The following is a 15,348-nucleotide window of genomic DNA, read 5'->3' as shown; positions in this document are numbered from 1 at the left end:
TGGTGACTTATAGCCGATGTTCATTCTGATGGAGTCTTTCACTTTTCCTATCTTTTCCATCTGGCTCAGACCAATGTAATGACTTCTTCCAGCTATGACTCATCTACAGAGATTGCATCAAAGACACATTTGACTTCTCCCATTTCCAGCACTGACCCCATATGTTCCCAACCTGCACAAATCACTGAACCCCTTGCTGAGCCGCTGCTGCCATATGTGTCCCTAATACTGTACCTGATGTTTGGCACAATAATGGTGCTCCTCTTATTGCCCCACATAATAATTTCCACCTCTGTGCCTCTTGATTGGTAATAATGCCTCTTTTGTGCCCTCTAGATGGTAAAATTGCCATTGCCCCCTAGAAAATATAAAATATTAATACCCCGTGCAAAATGCCTTAGAAAAAAGGGTCCACAATTTGCTCCTAGAAACTAATAATGTTCCCTGTGCACCTTTGAATGCCACAGTAACCTAAGTGCTCCTATAATAATAATAGTTAATAATGTGCTCTGAGACCCCCAATCCACAGTATGATGGAACCACAGCTCACCCATACATAATATAATGCCCCCACATTTGCTCTACAGACAGTATAATGGGCCAACAGCTCCCTTATGCACAGCATTTGGACCCGCGGCTCACCTAAACTCAGTATAATGTCCCTACAGCTTTCCTACAAACAGTATGATGGGCCCTCAGCTGCCCTATACACAGTATAATGGGCCTACAGCTCCACTATACACAGTATAATTGGCCCACATCTCTCTTATGCACAGTATGATGTTCCCACAACTTCCCTATACACAGGATGATAGGCCCATAGCTCCCTTATATACAGTAAGATGTCTCCACAACTCCCCTATATACAATATGATGGACCCACAGCTTCCCTATACACAATATATAGCCCCACAGATTTCCTGCACGCAGTATGATGCACCCTTAACTCCCCAATACACAGTATGATAACCCAAATCTCCTCTATACACAGTATAATGGGCCAACAGCTTCCCTACACACAGTTTTATGTCCTCACAGGTTCACTATACATAGTATGATGGGCCCACAGGTCCCCTTTCTAGGGTTTGATGGGCCAACAGATTCCATACACACAGTATAATGGCCTGTAGCTCCACTATACATAGCATAATGGCCCCTCAGTTCCATAAACACACTATGATGTGCCCACAGCTCCCCCAAAACACTGCATAATGGGCCCCACAGTAGGCCCCACACTGAATGATTGCCTCACGGCAGGCCCCGATCTGTATAATGACACTCAATTTGGCTCCCACACTGTGTAATGGCCCCCACGAATTAGGAGAATTCCCCACAGTTGTACCTACAATTTATGATGAGCCCACCCTTAATACAAGAGCCCCTCACATGGTATAAGGGCTCCCTACAGTAGTCCCCCCACTTTGTAATGGCCCCTGCAATAGCTCTCAAATTGTATACTGGCCTCCACATTAGCTCACAAACTATGTAATAGCCCTGCATTAGCCTACAAACTGGCTTATAACCTCCACATTACCCCCAATCTACTGTATATAATGGCCTTACGTTAGCCACAAACTATGTTACTATGTTACTATGTTATATAATGGCCCCCTAAATTAGCCATCAGACTCTATAATGGCCCGCTTTAGCCCCCAAACTATATATTGGCCCATGCATTAACTCCCAAACTGTCTAATTGCTCCTCAATACGAGCCCCCAAACTGTACAATGGACCTCATTTTGGGTCCCATGCTATATAATGGCCCCACACATTATGAGGGTCCCCCACACACCCGCACCCTCTGCCCCTCTAGTAACTATGCTACATTGCAAATAAGAACAGGGCAAACTTAAAATTGCAATTTGATGCAAATTAAATTGTGTTGCTGAATTTAAGCAAATCTTACAAATTTGAACTGGTAGATTTGATCTTCCCTAATATATTGCAAAGTTTATTACCTTCACTTGTTCTATTGATTTATGAAAATAAATGTGTTTACTATTTAAGGAAAAATAATAAGTATTATAGTAATATAAGTAATTATGCAGGGGCATTTTTCTGTCTGTGCCTGCCATTGTATTGAGGTTTGCAGTTAAAAAAGTATTCCCAGAATACAAAATTAGGTGATAACTTACTGATCTCTGGGAGTCTGAAAGCTAGCGCCTGCAGCAATCCCAAGGCCAGGGTTCTGGATACCAAGAAACGGATTCTGCACTGCAGCATCTTGAATACACTAAGGCGGTGCACCTGCTGAACCTCCAGTCTGTTCATTGCCCATGACATTCCCGGAAGAAGCTGAAAGTTGTCATTCAAATTAAAAATATTTTATGGGAAAAATAAGTTTACTCTTTATTTCATCCTGTACTATACCTCTTGTGGAAGATAAAAACTCAGTGTGCACAAAGCCTTAAGTGCCAAAGAACTCTAAATCCCAGTGTCATTTGCCCTGTAAGTCTAGCACTTGGCATAGCAAAATGCATCATTATTTTTGCCTATTATTAATGTTGACTCTATGAACAGTGATATTTTATCACTTAAATAAAGCTTAGTGTCAATAAATGAAGCCAAGGAGAAAAATGTTGCATCTTAACTGATTGAGATGAATTTATTGTTTTTTTTCTTAAAGAAAGCTGTTCCATGTATTAAAGCATTATATTAACTTGAAAGAAACACTTTGTGTTATTTGCAGGTGTCGAACCTTTATCTGTATGACAGTGTACTGATGCTGGCTAATGCCTTCCATAGAAAACTAGAAGACCGAAAGTGGCACAGTATGGCAAGCTTGAACTGCATGAGAAAGTCAACCAAACCTTGGAATGGAGGAAGGTCAATGCTGGACACCATTAAAAAGGTAATAACCAGCCTTTATATTCATTCTCATCAGAAAAGGATTACCAATAATATATTTAGTAGCAGGATAGCTATTACCATCATATTTGTTTTGTGTTTAATTTGTTACAGGTGTAAATAAATGATTAAATTTTAATGTTGCTATATGTAGTGACATCTATAAGCCAAACAAGTTGCAATGCCTGAAAAAACCACAAAATATTAATAGTAATACAGTAGAATTTTAGAATGACAATACATTATCATTATTATTATTATTATTATTATTATTAACAACAACATAAACATTTAATTCCATCCCAAACCAGCTTCAATAAATGTGAGATTTTTTCAATGAGTGAGTCAATAATGTAATAATATTTGATCCAATATTTATTAAATGTGCTTTAGGAAATGTTCAGTGATTCAGTGTTACTTATTCTAAAATATTTTAGTTGTACATATATTACATAAAAAAATAAACTTTTCAAGTGTTCATTCAACTCAGAAGTATTAAGTTAGTAAGTTATTCGTTTTGAATCTTGAACAGTTTAAAAAAAATAAAACATGTCCACATTCTTTTATATTTGTATTACACAGTAATCTATGTATAACCCTAATCTGTCCTAAATTCCCAAAAAGTTCCAGCTCAAGTTGGATAAGATGATGCTAAATTTATCAGAATTCTAAAACTTCAATGTAATCAGAAAAAAAGATAAACCAACATGTTTCAAATGCAGAGATGTACACGGTGTGCCAGCCAATACTTAGCATGGCTGTGAATGTGCCAGAAGTGCTTCCTCTGGAAAAGCCCTGCAACTTTTCATCAAGCTTTATTAGTCTGCCAACCCCAAATAGTAAGATGGACATACTGTAAGAAGTCCATGTTCGGGGTGCACTCTTTACAGTTCCGGTTCGCTTATCATTAAGTACCGTATTTGATTGATTTTATTTCAGTAAAGAAAGATGATTATCAATTAAATGTCGTCTCTCCATAAATTCTGTTATATTTTTTGCACTAATTTAATTTTGTGAACTGATCCAATGGGTGTAAACCCCATTCGCTCAGTGCTGTATAGTTTTTTTTTTTACTTGTGTGTTAGATTAGGTATTTAAGTACAATTTCTTTATGTTTGAATCAACTCTCCAACTGGAATTAATTTGATAACCTGCCCCACAAGTACAGATCCTCAGTCACGATGCAATGCATCATACAGGTTATAGGGAAATAAAGCAAATCATTTATAGCACTGATATAGCACTAATATTTTATGTAAAATGATATTTCCTTTTATTAATATTATATATAATCTGCCATTATTAATGCTAACTATATCTGTGAAATTGCTGTGGTTAATTCTATATCAGTAAACATATTACTGTTAAGCGTTTGCAGACCTAGACTGGATTGTCAAATGTGAAAATTCTCTCTGTGTTGATATTGTTATTAGTTCTACCAAATGTGATTTGCTAATTAAATCATGATTTTACAGTAAGTGTAGAAGCAAGGAAATAGATTATTAGCTGTTGTGAATTTGGATTCTGGGCTCCCCCGGTGGCCGCTTGTGGAATTGGACTTGTCATCCTCTTTCCTGTTTCACCTGGTTCCATCAGTAGTGGGTGTCGCTATTTAAGCTCATTTCTCTGGTGGTTTCTTGCCGGTCAACAATGTTATCTGATGCCTCTCAGTGCTTGTTCCTGCTTCTAGACAACTACTAGATAAGTTGGACTTTTGTCCATGTTTTGTTTTGCCTATTTGTTCCAGTTCACAGCTGAAGTTTTGTTACTGTGTCTGGAAAGCTCTCGTTGATCAGGGATTGCTACTCTGGCGTTATGAGTTAATGCCAGAGTTTAAGGTAATCTCTGGATGGTGTTTTGTTAGTGTTTTTCTGCTGACCATGAAAGTATACTATCTGTCTTCTGCTATCTAGTAAGCGGACCTCAAATTTGCTAAGACTATTTTCCTGCTGCGTTTGTAGTTTCATCTGAACTCACCGTCATTATATGTGGGGGGCTACTGTCTTCTTTGGAATATTTCTCTAGAGGTGAGCCAGGTCTTATATTTCCCTCTGCTAGCTATTTAGGTCTTAGGCCAGAGCTGGGCATCTAGCGATAAATAGGAAATGCTACCTGGCTATTTCTAGTTGCGCGGCAGGCTTAGTTCATGGTCAGTATAGTTCCATCTTCCGAGAGCTTGTTCCTCTATAGGCTTGCTATGATCTCTGCCTGCAGAGATCATGACAGTTTGACCGGCCAATAAAGTGTTAAAGACCCAGGTTGAGAAAGGAGAGTTATAAGAAGTCTGCTGGAATTTTTTTTTTTTTTTTTTTTTTCCTCCAGTCTGCCTTGCTGCAGTCTTTTTTCTCTCTCTCCTCCTAATCTCTGTATGCTCTGTGTGCACCTGACAATAATGGATCTCCAGAGTGTAACTGCGGGTTTGAATAATCTCATCACGAAAGTACAAAATTTACAAGATTTTGTGGTACATGCTCCGGTATCTGAGCCGAGAATTCCTTTGCCGGAGTTCTTCACAGGGAATAGAGCTAGCTTCCAGAATTTCCGAAATAATTGTAAGCTTTATTTGTCCCTGAAGTCTCGTTCAGCTGGAGACCCTGCTCAGCAGGTTAGGATTGTGATTTCCTTGCTCAGGGGTGACCCTCAAGATTGGGCCTTCTCATTGCCAGCAGGGGATCCTGCGTTACGCGATGTGGATGCGTTTTTTCTGGCCTTGGGCTTGCTTTATGAGGAACCTCATTTGGAACTTCAGGCAGAAAAAACTTTGATGGCACTATCTCAGGGGCAAGACGAAGCTGAAGTTTTCTGCCAAAGATTCCGTAAATGGTCTGTGCTTACTCAGTGGAATGAGTGCGCTTTGGCGGCAACTTTCAGAGAAGGTCTCTCTGATGCCGTTAAGGATGTTATGGTGGGGTTCCCTTTGCCTGCAGGTCTGAATGAGTCCATGACAATGGCTATTCAGATTGATAGGCGTCTGCGGGAGCGCAAACCGGTGCACCATCTGGCGGTGTCTATGGAAAAGACGCCAGAAAGTATGCAGTGTGATAGAATTCTGTCCAGGAGCGAGCGACAGAATTTTAGACGGAAGAATGGATTGTGTTTCTATTGTGGGGATTCTACTCATGTTATATCAGCATGCTCTAGGCGTACAAAGAAGCTTGATAAGTCTGTTTCCATTGGCACCATTCAGTCTAAGTTTATTTTGTCTGTAACCCTGATTTGCTCTTTGTCATCCATTGCCACGGACGCCTATGTTGACTCTGGCGCCGCTCTGAGTCTTATGGATTGGTCCTTTGCCAATCGTTGTGGTTTTGATTTAGAGCCTTTGGAGACTCTTATTCCTCTGAAGGGGATTGACTCCACCCCATTGGCTAATAATAAACCACAATACTGGACACAAGTAACCATGTGTATCAATCCGGATCACCAGGAGATTATTCGTTTCCTGGTGCTGTATAATTTACATGACGATTTGGTACTGGGATTGCCATGGTTGCAGTCTCACAACCCAGTCTTGGACTGGAGAGCAATGTCTGTGTTGAGCTGGGGATGTAAGGGTATTCATGGGGACGTACCTTTGGTTTCTATTTCGTCGTCCATTCCCTCTGAAGTCCCTGAGTTCCTCTCTGATTATCAAGACGTCTTTGACGAACCCAAGCTTGGGTCGTTACCTCCGCACCGTGAGTGCGATTGTGCCATAGATTTGATACCGGGTTGTAAATATCCAAAGGGTCGTTTGTTTAATTTGTCTGTGCCGGAACATGCTGCTATGCGGGAATATATAAAGGAGTCTTTGGAAAAGGGACATATTCGTCCATCTTCTTCTCCCTTGGGAGCTGGGTTTTTCTTTGTCTCAAAAAAAGACGGCTCTTTGAGACCATGTATTGATTATCGGCTTCTGAATAAGATCACTGTTAAGTATCAATACCCATTGCCATTGCTTACTGATTTGTTTGCTCGTATAGAGGGTGCTAAGTGGTTCTCTAAAATTGATCTTCGTGGGGCGTATAATTTGGTGCGGATCAGGCAGGGGGATGAGTGGAAGACCGCATTTAATACGCCCGAGGGCCACTTTGAGTATTTGGTCATGCCTTTTGGTCTTTCTAATGCCCCTTCAGTTTTCCAGTCTTTTATGCATGATATTTTCCGCGATTTTCTGGATAAATTTATGATAATATATCTGGATGATATTCTGATTTTTTCTGATGACTGGGACTCTCATGTCCAGCAGGTCAGGAGAGTTTTTCAGGTTCTGCGGTCTAATTCTTTATGTGTGAAGGGGTCTAAGTGCGTTTTTGGGGTCCAGAAAATTTCCTTTTTGGGGTATATTTTTTCTCCCTCTTCCATTGAGATGGATCCCGTCAAGGTGCAAGCTATTTGTGACTGGACTCAGCCCTCCTCTCTTAAGGGTCTTCAGAGATTTTTGGGCTTTGCCAACTTTTACCGCCGATTTATTGCTGGTTTTTCGGATGTCGTTAGACCACTGACTGATTTGACCAGACAAGGCGCTGATGTTGCTAATTGGTCCCCTCATGCTGTAGAGGCCTTTCAGGAGCTTAAGCGCCGTTTTGCCTCTGCCCCTGTGTTGCGTCAGCCTGATGTGAATCTGCCTTTTCAGGTTGAGGTTGACGCTTCGGAGATCGGAGCTGGGGCAGTGTTGTCGCAGAAAGGTTCCGACTGCTCCGTCATTAGGCCTTGTGCCTTCTTTTCTCGCAAATTTTCGCCCGCAGAGCGGAATTATGATGTTGGGAATCGGGAGCTTTTGGCCATGAAGTGGGCGTTTGAGGAGTGGCGCCATTGGCTCGAGGGGGCTAGGCATCAGGTGGTGGTATTGACTGACCACAAAAATTTGATTTATCTTGAGACTGCCAGACGCCTGAATCCTAGACAGGCGCGCTGGTCTTTATTTTTTTCTCGCTTTAATTTTGTGGTGTCATACCTACCGGGTTCTAAGAATGTTAAGGCAGATGCCCTTTCTAGGAGTTTTGACCCGGACTCTCCTGGTAATTCTGAACCCACAGGTATCCTTAGGGAGGGAGTAATTTTGTCGGCCGTTTCTCCTGATCTGCGGCGGTCCTTGCAAGAGTTTCAGGCGGATAGACCGGATCGTTGTCCGCCTGATAGACTGTTTGTTCCGGATGATTGGACCAGCAGAGTCATCTCTGAGGTACATTCTTCTGCATTGGCAGGTCATCCCGGAATTTTTGGTACCAGGGATTTGGTGGCAAGATCCTTCTGGTGGCCTTCCCTGTCACGAGATGTGCGAGTCTTTGTGCAGTCATGTGACGTTTGTGCTCGGGCCAAGTCTTGTAGTTCTCGGGCTAGCGGACTGCTGTTGCCCTTGCCTATTCCGAAGAGGCCTTGGACACACATCTCGATGGATTTTATTTCAGATCTGCCTGTTTCCCAGAAGATGTCTGTCATCTGGGTGGTCTGTGACCGTTTCTCTAAAATGGTCCATTTGGTTCCTCTGCCCAAGTTGCCTTCTTCTTCTGAGTTGGTTCCTCTGTTTTTTCAGAATGTTGTCCGATTGCACGGTATTCCTGAGAATATTGTTTCTGACAGAGGTACCCAATTTGTGTCTAGATTTTGGCGGGCATTCTGTGCTAGGATGGGCATAGATTTGTCTTTTTCATCTGCTTTTCACCCTCAGACTAATGGCCAGACCGAGCGGACTAATCAGACCCTTGAGACATATCTGAGGTGTTTTGTCTCTGCTGACCAGGATGATTGGGTTGCTTTTTTGCCATTGGCAGAGTTCGCCCTCAATAATCGGGCCAGTTCTTCCACCTTGGTGTCCCCGTTTTTCTGTAATTCGGGGTTTCACCCTCGATTTTCCTCCGGTCAGGTGGAATCCTCGGATTGTCCTGGAGTGGATGCGGTGGTGGAGAGATTGCATCACATCTGGGGGCAGGTTATGGACAATTTGAAGTTGTCCCAGGAGAAGACTCAGCGTTTTGCCAACCGTCATCGTCGTGTTGGTTCTCGGCTTTGTGTTGGAGATTTAGTGTGGTTGTCTTCTCGTTTTGTCCCTATGAGGGTCTCTTCTCCTAAGTTTAAACCTCGGTTCATCGGCCCTTATAGAATATTGGAGATTCTTAATCCTGTTTCTTTCCGTTTGGACCTCCCTGCGTCCTTTTCCATTCATAACGTTTTTCATCGGTCGTTATTGCGCAGGTATGAGGTACCTGTTGTACCTTCAGTTGAGCCTCCTGCTCCGGTGTTGGTTGAGGGTGAGTTGGAGTACGTTGTGGAGAAAATTTTGGACTCTCGTGTTTCCAGACGGAAACTCCAGTATCTGGTCAACTGGAAGGGTTACGGCCAGGAGGATAATTCTTGGGTCAATGCATCTGATGTTCATGCTTCTGATCTTGTTCGTGCCTTCCATAGGGCTCATCCTGGTCGCCCTGGTGGATCTGGTGAGGGTTCGGTGCCCCCTCCTTGAGGGGGGGGTACTGTTGTGAATTTGGATTCTGGGCTCCCCCGGTGGCCGCTTGTGGAATTGGACTTGTCATCCTCTTTCCTGTTTCACCTGGTTCCATCAGTAGTGGGTGTCGCTATTTAAGCTCATTTCTCTGGTGGTTTCTTGCCGGTCAACAATGTTATCTGATGCCTCTCAGTGCTTGTTCCTGCTTCTAGACAACTACTAGATAAGTTGGACTTTTGTCCATGTTTTGTTTTGCCTATTTGTTCCAGTTCACAGCTGAAGTTTTGTTACTGTGTCTGGAAAGCTCTCGTTGATCAGGGATTGCTACTCTGGCGTTATGAGTTAATGCCAGAGTTTAAGGTAATCTCTGGATGGTGTTTTGTTAGTGTTTTTCTGCTGACCATGAAAGTATACTATCTGTCTTCTGCTATCTAGTAAGCGGACCTCAAATTTGCTAAGACTATTTTCCTGCTGCGTTTGTAGTTTCATCTGAACTCACCGTCATTATATGTGGGGGGCTACTGTCTTCTTTGGAATATTTCTCTAGAGGTGAGCCAGGTCTTATATTTCCCTCTGCTAGCTATTTAGGTCTTAGGCCAGAGCTGGGCATCTAGCGATAAATAGGAAATGCTACCTGGCTATTTCTAGTTGCGCGGCAGGCTTAGTTCATGGTCAGTATAGTTCCATCTTCCGAGAGCTTGTTCCTCTATAGGCTTGCTATGATCTCTGCCTGCAGAGATCATGACAATTAGCTTTGTGTAACAGATAGTTACATTTCAGTACTCTAAAAATGTTGCTTCTCATTTTTTGTAAATCTTATTTCTTCAGGGTCACATAACAGGATTAACTGGGATTATGGAGTTCAGGGAGGATGGCACAAATCCCCATGTACAGTTTGAAATTCTTGGAACCAGCTACAGTGAGACGTTTGGCAAAGATGTTCGAAGGGTAAATAACTTTTTTCTGATTCATTTTTAGTTTAATAAGCATTTTTAGACTATTTAGTCACAGAAATATATAATGTTTATCTTGTTGAACCATGTATATTAAGATAATATAATACAATAATTTAAGTTAGTAAATTAGTGTATTGAGCTTAAAATATTGTCATTTCGGAATTTCACTTTGCTGTATTATGTCCAGTATAACAATTCAAACAAATAACCAACTGAAGTATACAATGATGCTTTGTGCAAACAATGATTTTGTGAAAGTTTCACTGCAGACGCTAAGTGAAAACTAGGTGGATACTCTCCAAATTCTTCAAAACTTAGAGGTTCTGCTCATTTTCAGCTCAAAGACCTCCTGAAAAAAACCTCTGTTAACTATCGCATCCGGCTGGGCGGCCAGAAATGATGGCATCGCCGACCACCGTCACATGATTGGAGGTCGGCGATGCTTCAGTATTGTAACCATAGAGGTCCTTGAGACCTCTATGGTTACAGATCCCCGGCAGCTGTGAGCGCCACCCTGTGGTCGGCTCTCACAGCACACCTGATTTTCTGCTACATAGCAGCGAACAGCAGATCGCTGCTATGTAGCAGAGCCGATCGTGCTGTGCCTGCTTCTAGCCACCCATAGAGGCTATTGAAGCATGGCAAAAGTAAAAAAAAGTAAAAAAAAGTGAAAAAAAAATATATAAAAGTTTAAATCACCCCCCCTTTCGCCCCAATCAAAATAAATCAATAAAAAAAAATCAAACCTACACATATTTGGTATCACTGCATTCAGAATCGTCCAATCTATCAATAAAAAAAGGGTTAACCTGATCGCTAAACAGCGTAGCGAGAAAAAAATTTGAAACGCCAGAATTACTGTTTTTTTGGTCGCCACGACATTGCATTAATATGCAATAACAGGCGATCAAAAGAACTTATCTGCACCAAAATTCTATCATTAAAAACGCCAGCTCGGCACGCAAAAAATAAGCCCTCAACCGACTCCAGATCATGATGGAGACGCTACAAGTATCGGAAATGGCACATTTTTTTTTTGTTTTTTTAGCAAAGTTTGGAATTTTTTTCACCACTTAGGTAAAAAATAACCTATTCATGTTAGGTGTCTATGAACTCGTAGTGACCTGGAGAATCATAAGGGCAGGTCAGTTTTAGCATTTAGTGAACCTACAAAAAAAGCCAAACAAAAAACAAGTGTGGGACTGCACTTGTTTTGCAATTTCACTGCACTTGGAATTTTTTTTCCCATTTTCTAGTACATGACATGCTAAAACCAATGATGTCATTCAAAAGTACAACTCATCCCGCAAAAAATAAGCCTTCACATGGCCAAATTGACAGAAAAATAAAAAAGTTATGGCTCTGGGAAGGAGGGGAGTGAAAAACGAACACAGAAAAACGAAAAATCCCAAGGTCATGAAGGGGTTAAAATGTGTGACTTTTCTTGTAAGTCATCAATTTTGTAAGATTTAAGGCAAATGTATATACTGAATATTATTGGACATGTGCAAGAGTTTCTGCATCTTGTTTGCCAATTTTAATATATGTTTGTGCCTTTTGCTATAATTGGAAGAAAATATTCAATTACTCCTTTATTTAATGGACATACAAAATGTCAATATAAATGTCAGTCATTATCTTTTAACATCAATTTAAAAAATTTAAAATACTTATAAAAATTACATAATTTAAAAAGCCACCTAAAGCACTACAACATGTATTAACAATTTCAGACATCTCCAAGTGTTGTTGAAGGCTTTTTTCCATATTACCGTATTTTTCGGACTACAAGACGCACTTTTTTCCCCCAAAATGTAAGGGGAAAATGGGGGTGCGTCTTGTAGTCGGAATATACTTACAAATTATGCGGCAGCAGCAGCGGCGGCGGTCCCGATGCAGCCATGCTGGTGCAGCTGTGGCTGTGCTGCGGGCAGGGACTGTGCTGCAGGCAGGGGCTGTGCTGTGGGGCTGTGGCAGCGGCTCTCTAGGCTCAGTGGGGGCTCCGACGGCATTTCTTCAAAGCCCGGAGGCCCCCCGCTCATCCGGCATGTTGCGGTGGCCTCCGAGAACATAGGCGCCAGGAAAATGGCCGCCGGGCCGGCGCACTCTCAGATTCAAATCTCGTCAACGAGATCTCGTCTCCCGAGATCTCGGGGCGAGATCTCAGCAACAAGATCTGAATCTGAGCGTGTGCTGGCCCGGCGGCCATTTTCCTGGCGCCCATGTTCTCGGAGGCCACCGCAACATGCCGGATGAGCAGGGGGCCTCCGGGCTTTGAAGAAATGCCGTCGGAGCCCCCACTGAGCCTAGAGAGCCGCTGCCACAGCCCCACAGCACAGCCCCTGCCTGCAGCACAGTCCCTGCCCGCAGCACAGCCACAGCTGCACCAGCATGGCTGCATCGGGACCGCCCCCGCTGCTGCTGCCGCATAATTTGTAAGTACCGTATATGCCGTCGGAGCCCCCACTGAGCCCAGAGAGCCGCTGCCACAGCCCCGCAGCACAGCCTGTGCCCCAGAGCCCAGCAACTGCCGGCAGCACAGCCTGTGCCCCCAGAGCCCAGCCTGTGCCCCCAGAGCCCAGCCTGTGCCCCCAGAACCCAGCCTGTGCCCCAGAGCCCAGCCTGTGCCCCCAGAGCCCAGCCTGTGCCCCCAGAGCCCAGCCTGTGCCCCCAGAGCCCAGCCTGTGCCCCCAGAGCCCAGCCTGTGCCCCCAGAGCCCAGCCACTGCCCCCAGAGCCCAGCCACTGCCCGCAGCACAGCTTGTGCCCCAGAGCCCAGCCTGTGCCCCGCAGCACAGCCTGTGCCCCAGAGCACAGCCACTGCCGGCAGCCCAGCCTGTGCCCCCAGAGCCCAGCCTGTGCCCCCAGAGCCCAGCCTGTGCCCCCGGAGCCCAGCCCCTGCCCCGGACACAGAGCCTCCACCCCTGCCCAAGCACAGAGCACCAGCCTGGGATGGGATTTCCTGGAGGCCAACGCACCAGCCTGGACCACCGAAAGGCCCCTGTGACTTCTCCACCTGTGGCGAGCCCTTCACTGGTAAGCTGAATTCGGACTGTAAGACGTACCCCCATTTGAAACATTTTTTTCCTTATTTTTATTATGAAAATTTGGGGTGCGTCTTATCGTCCGGTGCGTCTTATAGTCCGAAAAATACGGTACATTAAATGTAAAAAAGTAAGAAACATTCTTGCAATTGGCCAATAGGTAATAAATTGTTTTGGGCACATTAGTTAGTGTAATGGGTCAATATGCAAACTATTTTTTGGGCACATTAAATCTAGCAAATGTACTTGTATTATTTTGATTCTGCTTCAACTGTTGTGATCTCCACACTTCAATACAAACAAGAAGCCACTGTGTTGCTATTTTGAGTTTTTGGAAACACCTTACACAGGTGCAGAAACAGCTCAGTGTTATATTTATTTGTCTATGGAAACAGTGGTATGGCCATTTCCTAAAAGTGTCCCAGATGCCAATTTGCAACACAACTCCAGGCCGCATGTTACTTCTTTTAGGAGTCTGCGTGGTCTAAACGTGCACCAACGACTTAGTGCATCTCTGGATTTATCTCCCATTGTCACCTGGGAAGTTATTGGCTGGCAGAATATTCCTCAGAAAAATATTAAAAACCTCATTGATTGCATTCCAAAGCATGTAAGCACATGTTTTTCTGTGCTTGGTGTTCATATTTGATACTAAATGCTATCATTATTTCATCATTTACATATCACTAACATGTCTATCAATCCTATGATTTCCATAATTCCATGACCATTTCTTCTTGGTTTTGCAATTTTAAAGTTGAGAATTGTAAATAAGCATAAAATAAGAGGTGGTAATATGGGTATAGCACAGTGTTTTGTTATATTATTTTGTTATATTTTTTGCTTTAGATATACAGTTATATGAAAAAGTTTGGGCACCCCTATTAATCTTAAGCTTAATGTTTTAGAAAAATTGTTTTTTTTTGCAACAGCTATTTCAGTTTCATATATCTAATAACTGTTGGACACAGTAATGTTTCTGCCTTGAAATGAGGTTTATTGTACTAACAGAAAATGTGCAATCTGCATTCAAACAAAATTTGACAGGTGCATAAGTATGGGCACCCTTATCATTTTCTTGTTTTAAATACTCCTACCTACTTTTTACTGACTTACTAAAGCACTTTTTTTGTTTTGTAACCTCATTGAGCTTTGAACTTCATAGCCAGGTGTATGCAATCATGAGAAAAGCTACTTAAAGTGGCCACTTGCAAGTTGTTCTCCTGTTTGAATCTCCTTCTGAAGAGTGGCATCATGGGCTCCTCAAAACAACTGTCAAATGATCTGAAAACAAAGATTATTCAACATAGTTGTTCAGGGGAAGGATACAAAAAGCTGTCTAAGAGATTTAACCTGTCAATTTCCACTGTGAGGAACATAGTAAGGAAATGGAAGAACACAGGTACAGTTCTTGTTGAGGCCAGAAGTGGCAGGCCAAGAAAAACATCAGAAAGGCAGAGAAGAAGAATGGTGAGATCAGTCATGGACAATCCTCAGACCACCTCCAGAGAGCTGCAGCATCAACTTGCTGCAGATGGTGTCACTGTGCATCAGTCAACTATACAACGCACTTTGCACAAGGAGAAGCTGTATGGGAGAGTGATGCGAAAGAAGCCGTTTCTGCAAGCACGCCACAAACAGAGTCGGCTGAGGTATTCAAAAGCACATTTGGAGAAGCCAATTTCTTTTTGGAAGAAAGTCCTGTGGACTGATGAAACCAAGATTGAGTTGTTTGGTCATACAAAAAGGCGTTATGCATGGCGGCAAAAAAACACAGCATTCCAAGAAAAACACTTGCTACCCACAGTAAAATTTGGTGGAGGTTCCATCATGCTTTGGGGCTGTGTGGCCAATGCCGGCACCGGGAATCTCGTTAAAGTTGAGGGACACATAGATTCCTCTCAGCATCAGCAGATTCTTGACAATAATGTTCATGATTCAGTGACAAAGTTGAAGTTACGCAGGGGATGGATCTTTCAGCAAGACAATGATCCAAAACACCGCTCCAAATCTACTCAGGCATTCATGCAGAGGAACAATTACACTGTTCTGGAATGGCCATCCCAGTCCCCAGACC

General features: G+C 43.0%; 1 protein-coding gene across 2 annotated transcripts in view; it reads left to right on the top strand.

Annotated features, from left to right (window-relative positions):
• Positions 1 to 15,348, top strand: part of GRID1 (glutamate ionotropic receptor delta type subunit 1) — a 2,026,904-nt gene that overhangs the window by 1,484,496 nt on the left and 527,060 nt on the right. For both annotated transcript variants that reach the window (XM_077259310.1, XM_077259311.1), the window contains exons 7-8: positions 2,691 to 2,852; positions 10,101 to 10,220. In XM_077259310.1, coding sequence (XP_077115425.1) covers positions 2,691 to 2,852; positions 10,101 to 10,220 — 282 coding nt within the window. The remainder of the gene's footprint in view (positions 1 to 2,690; positions 2,853 to 10,100; positions 10,221 to 15,348) is intronic.

This window comes from Ranitomeya variabilis, chromosome 4 (genome assembly GCF_051348905.1).
Source record: "Ranitomeya variabilis isolate aRanVar5 chromosome 4, aRanVar5.hap1, whole genome shotgun sequence".
Taxonomy (NCBI): Eukaryota; Metazoa; Chordata; class Amphibia; order Anura; family Dendrobatidae; genus Ranitomeya; species Ranitomeya variabilis.
This window is presented reverse-complemented; position numbering and strand designations above follow the sequence as displayed.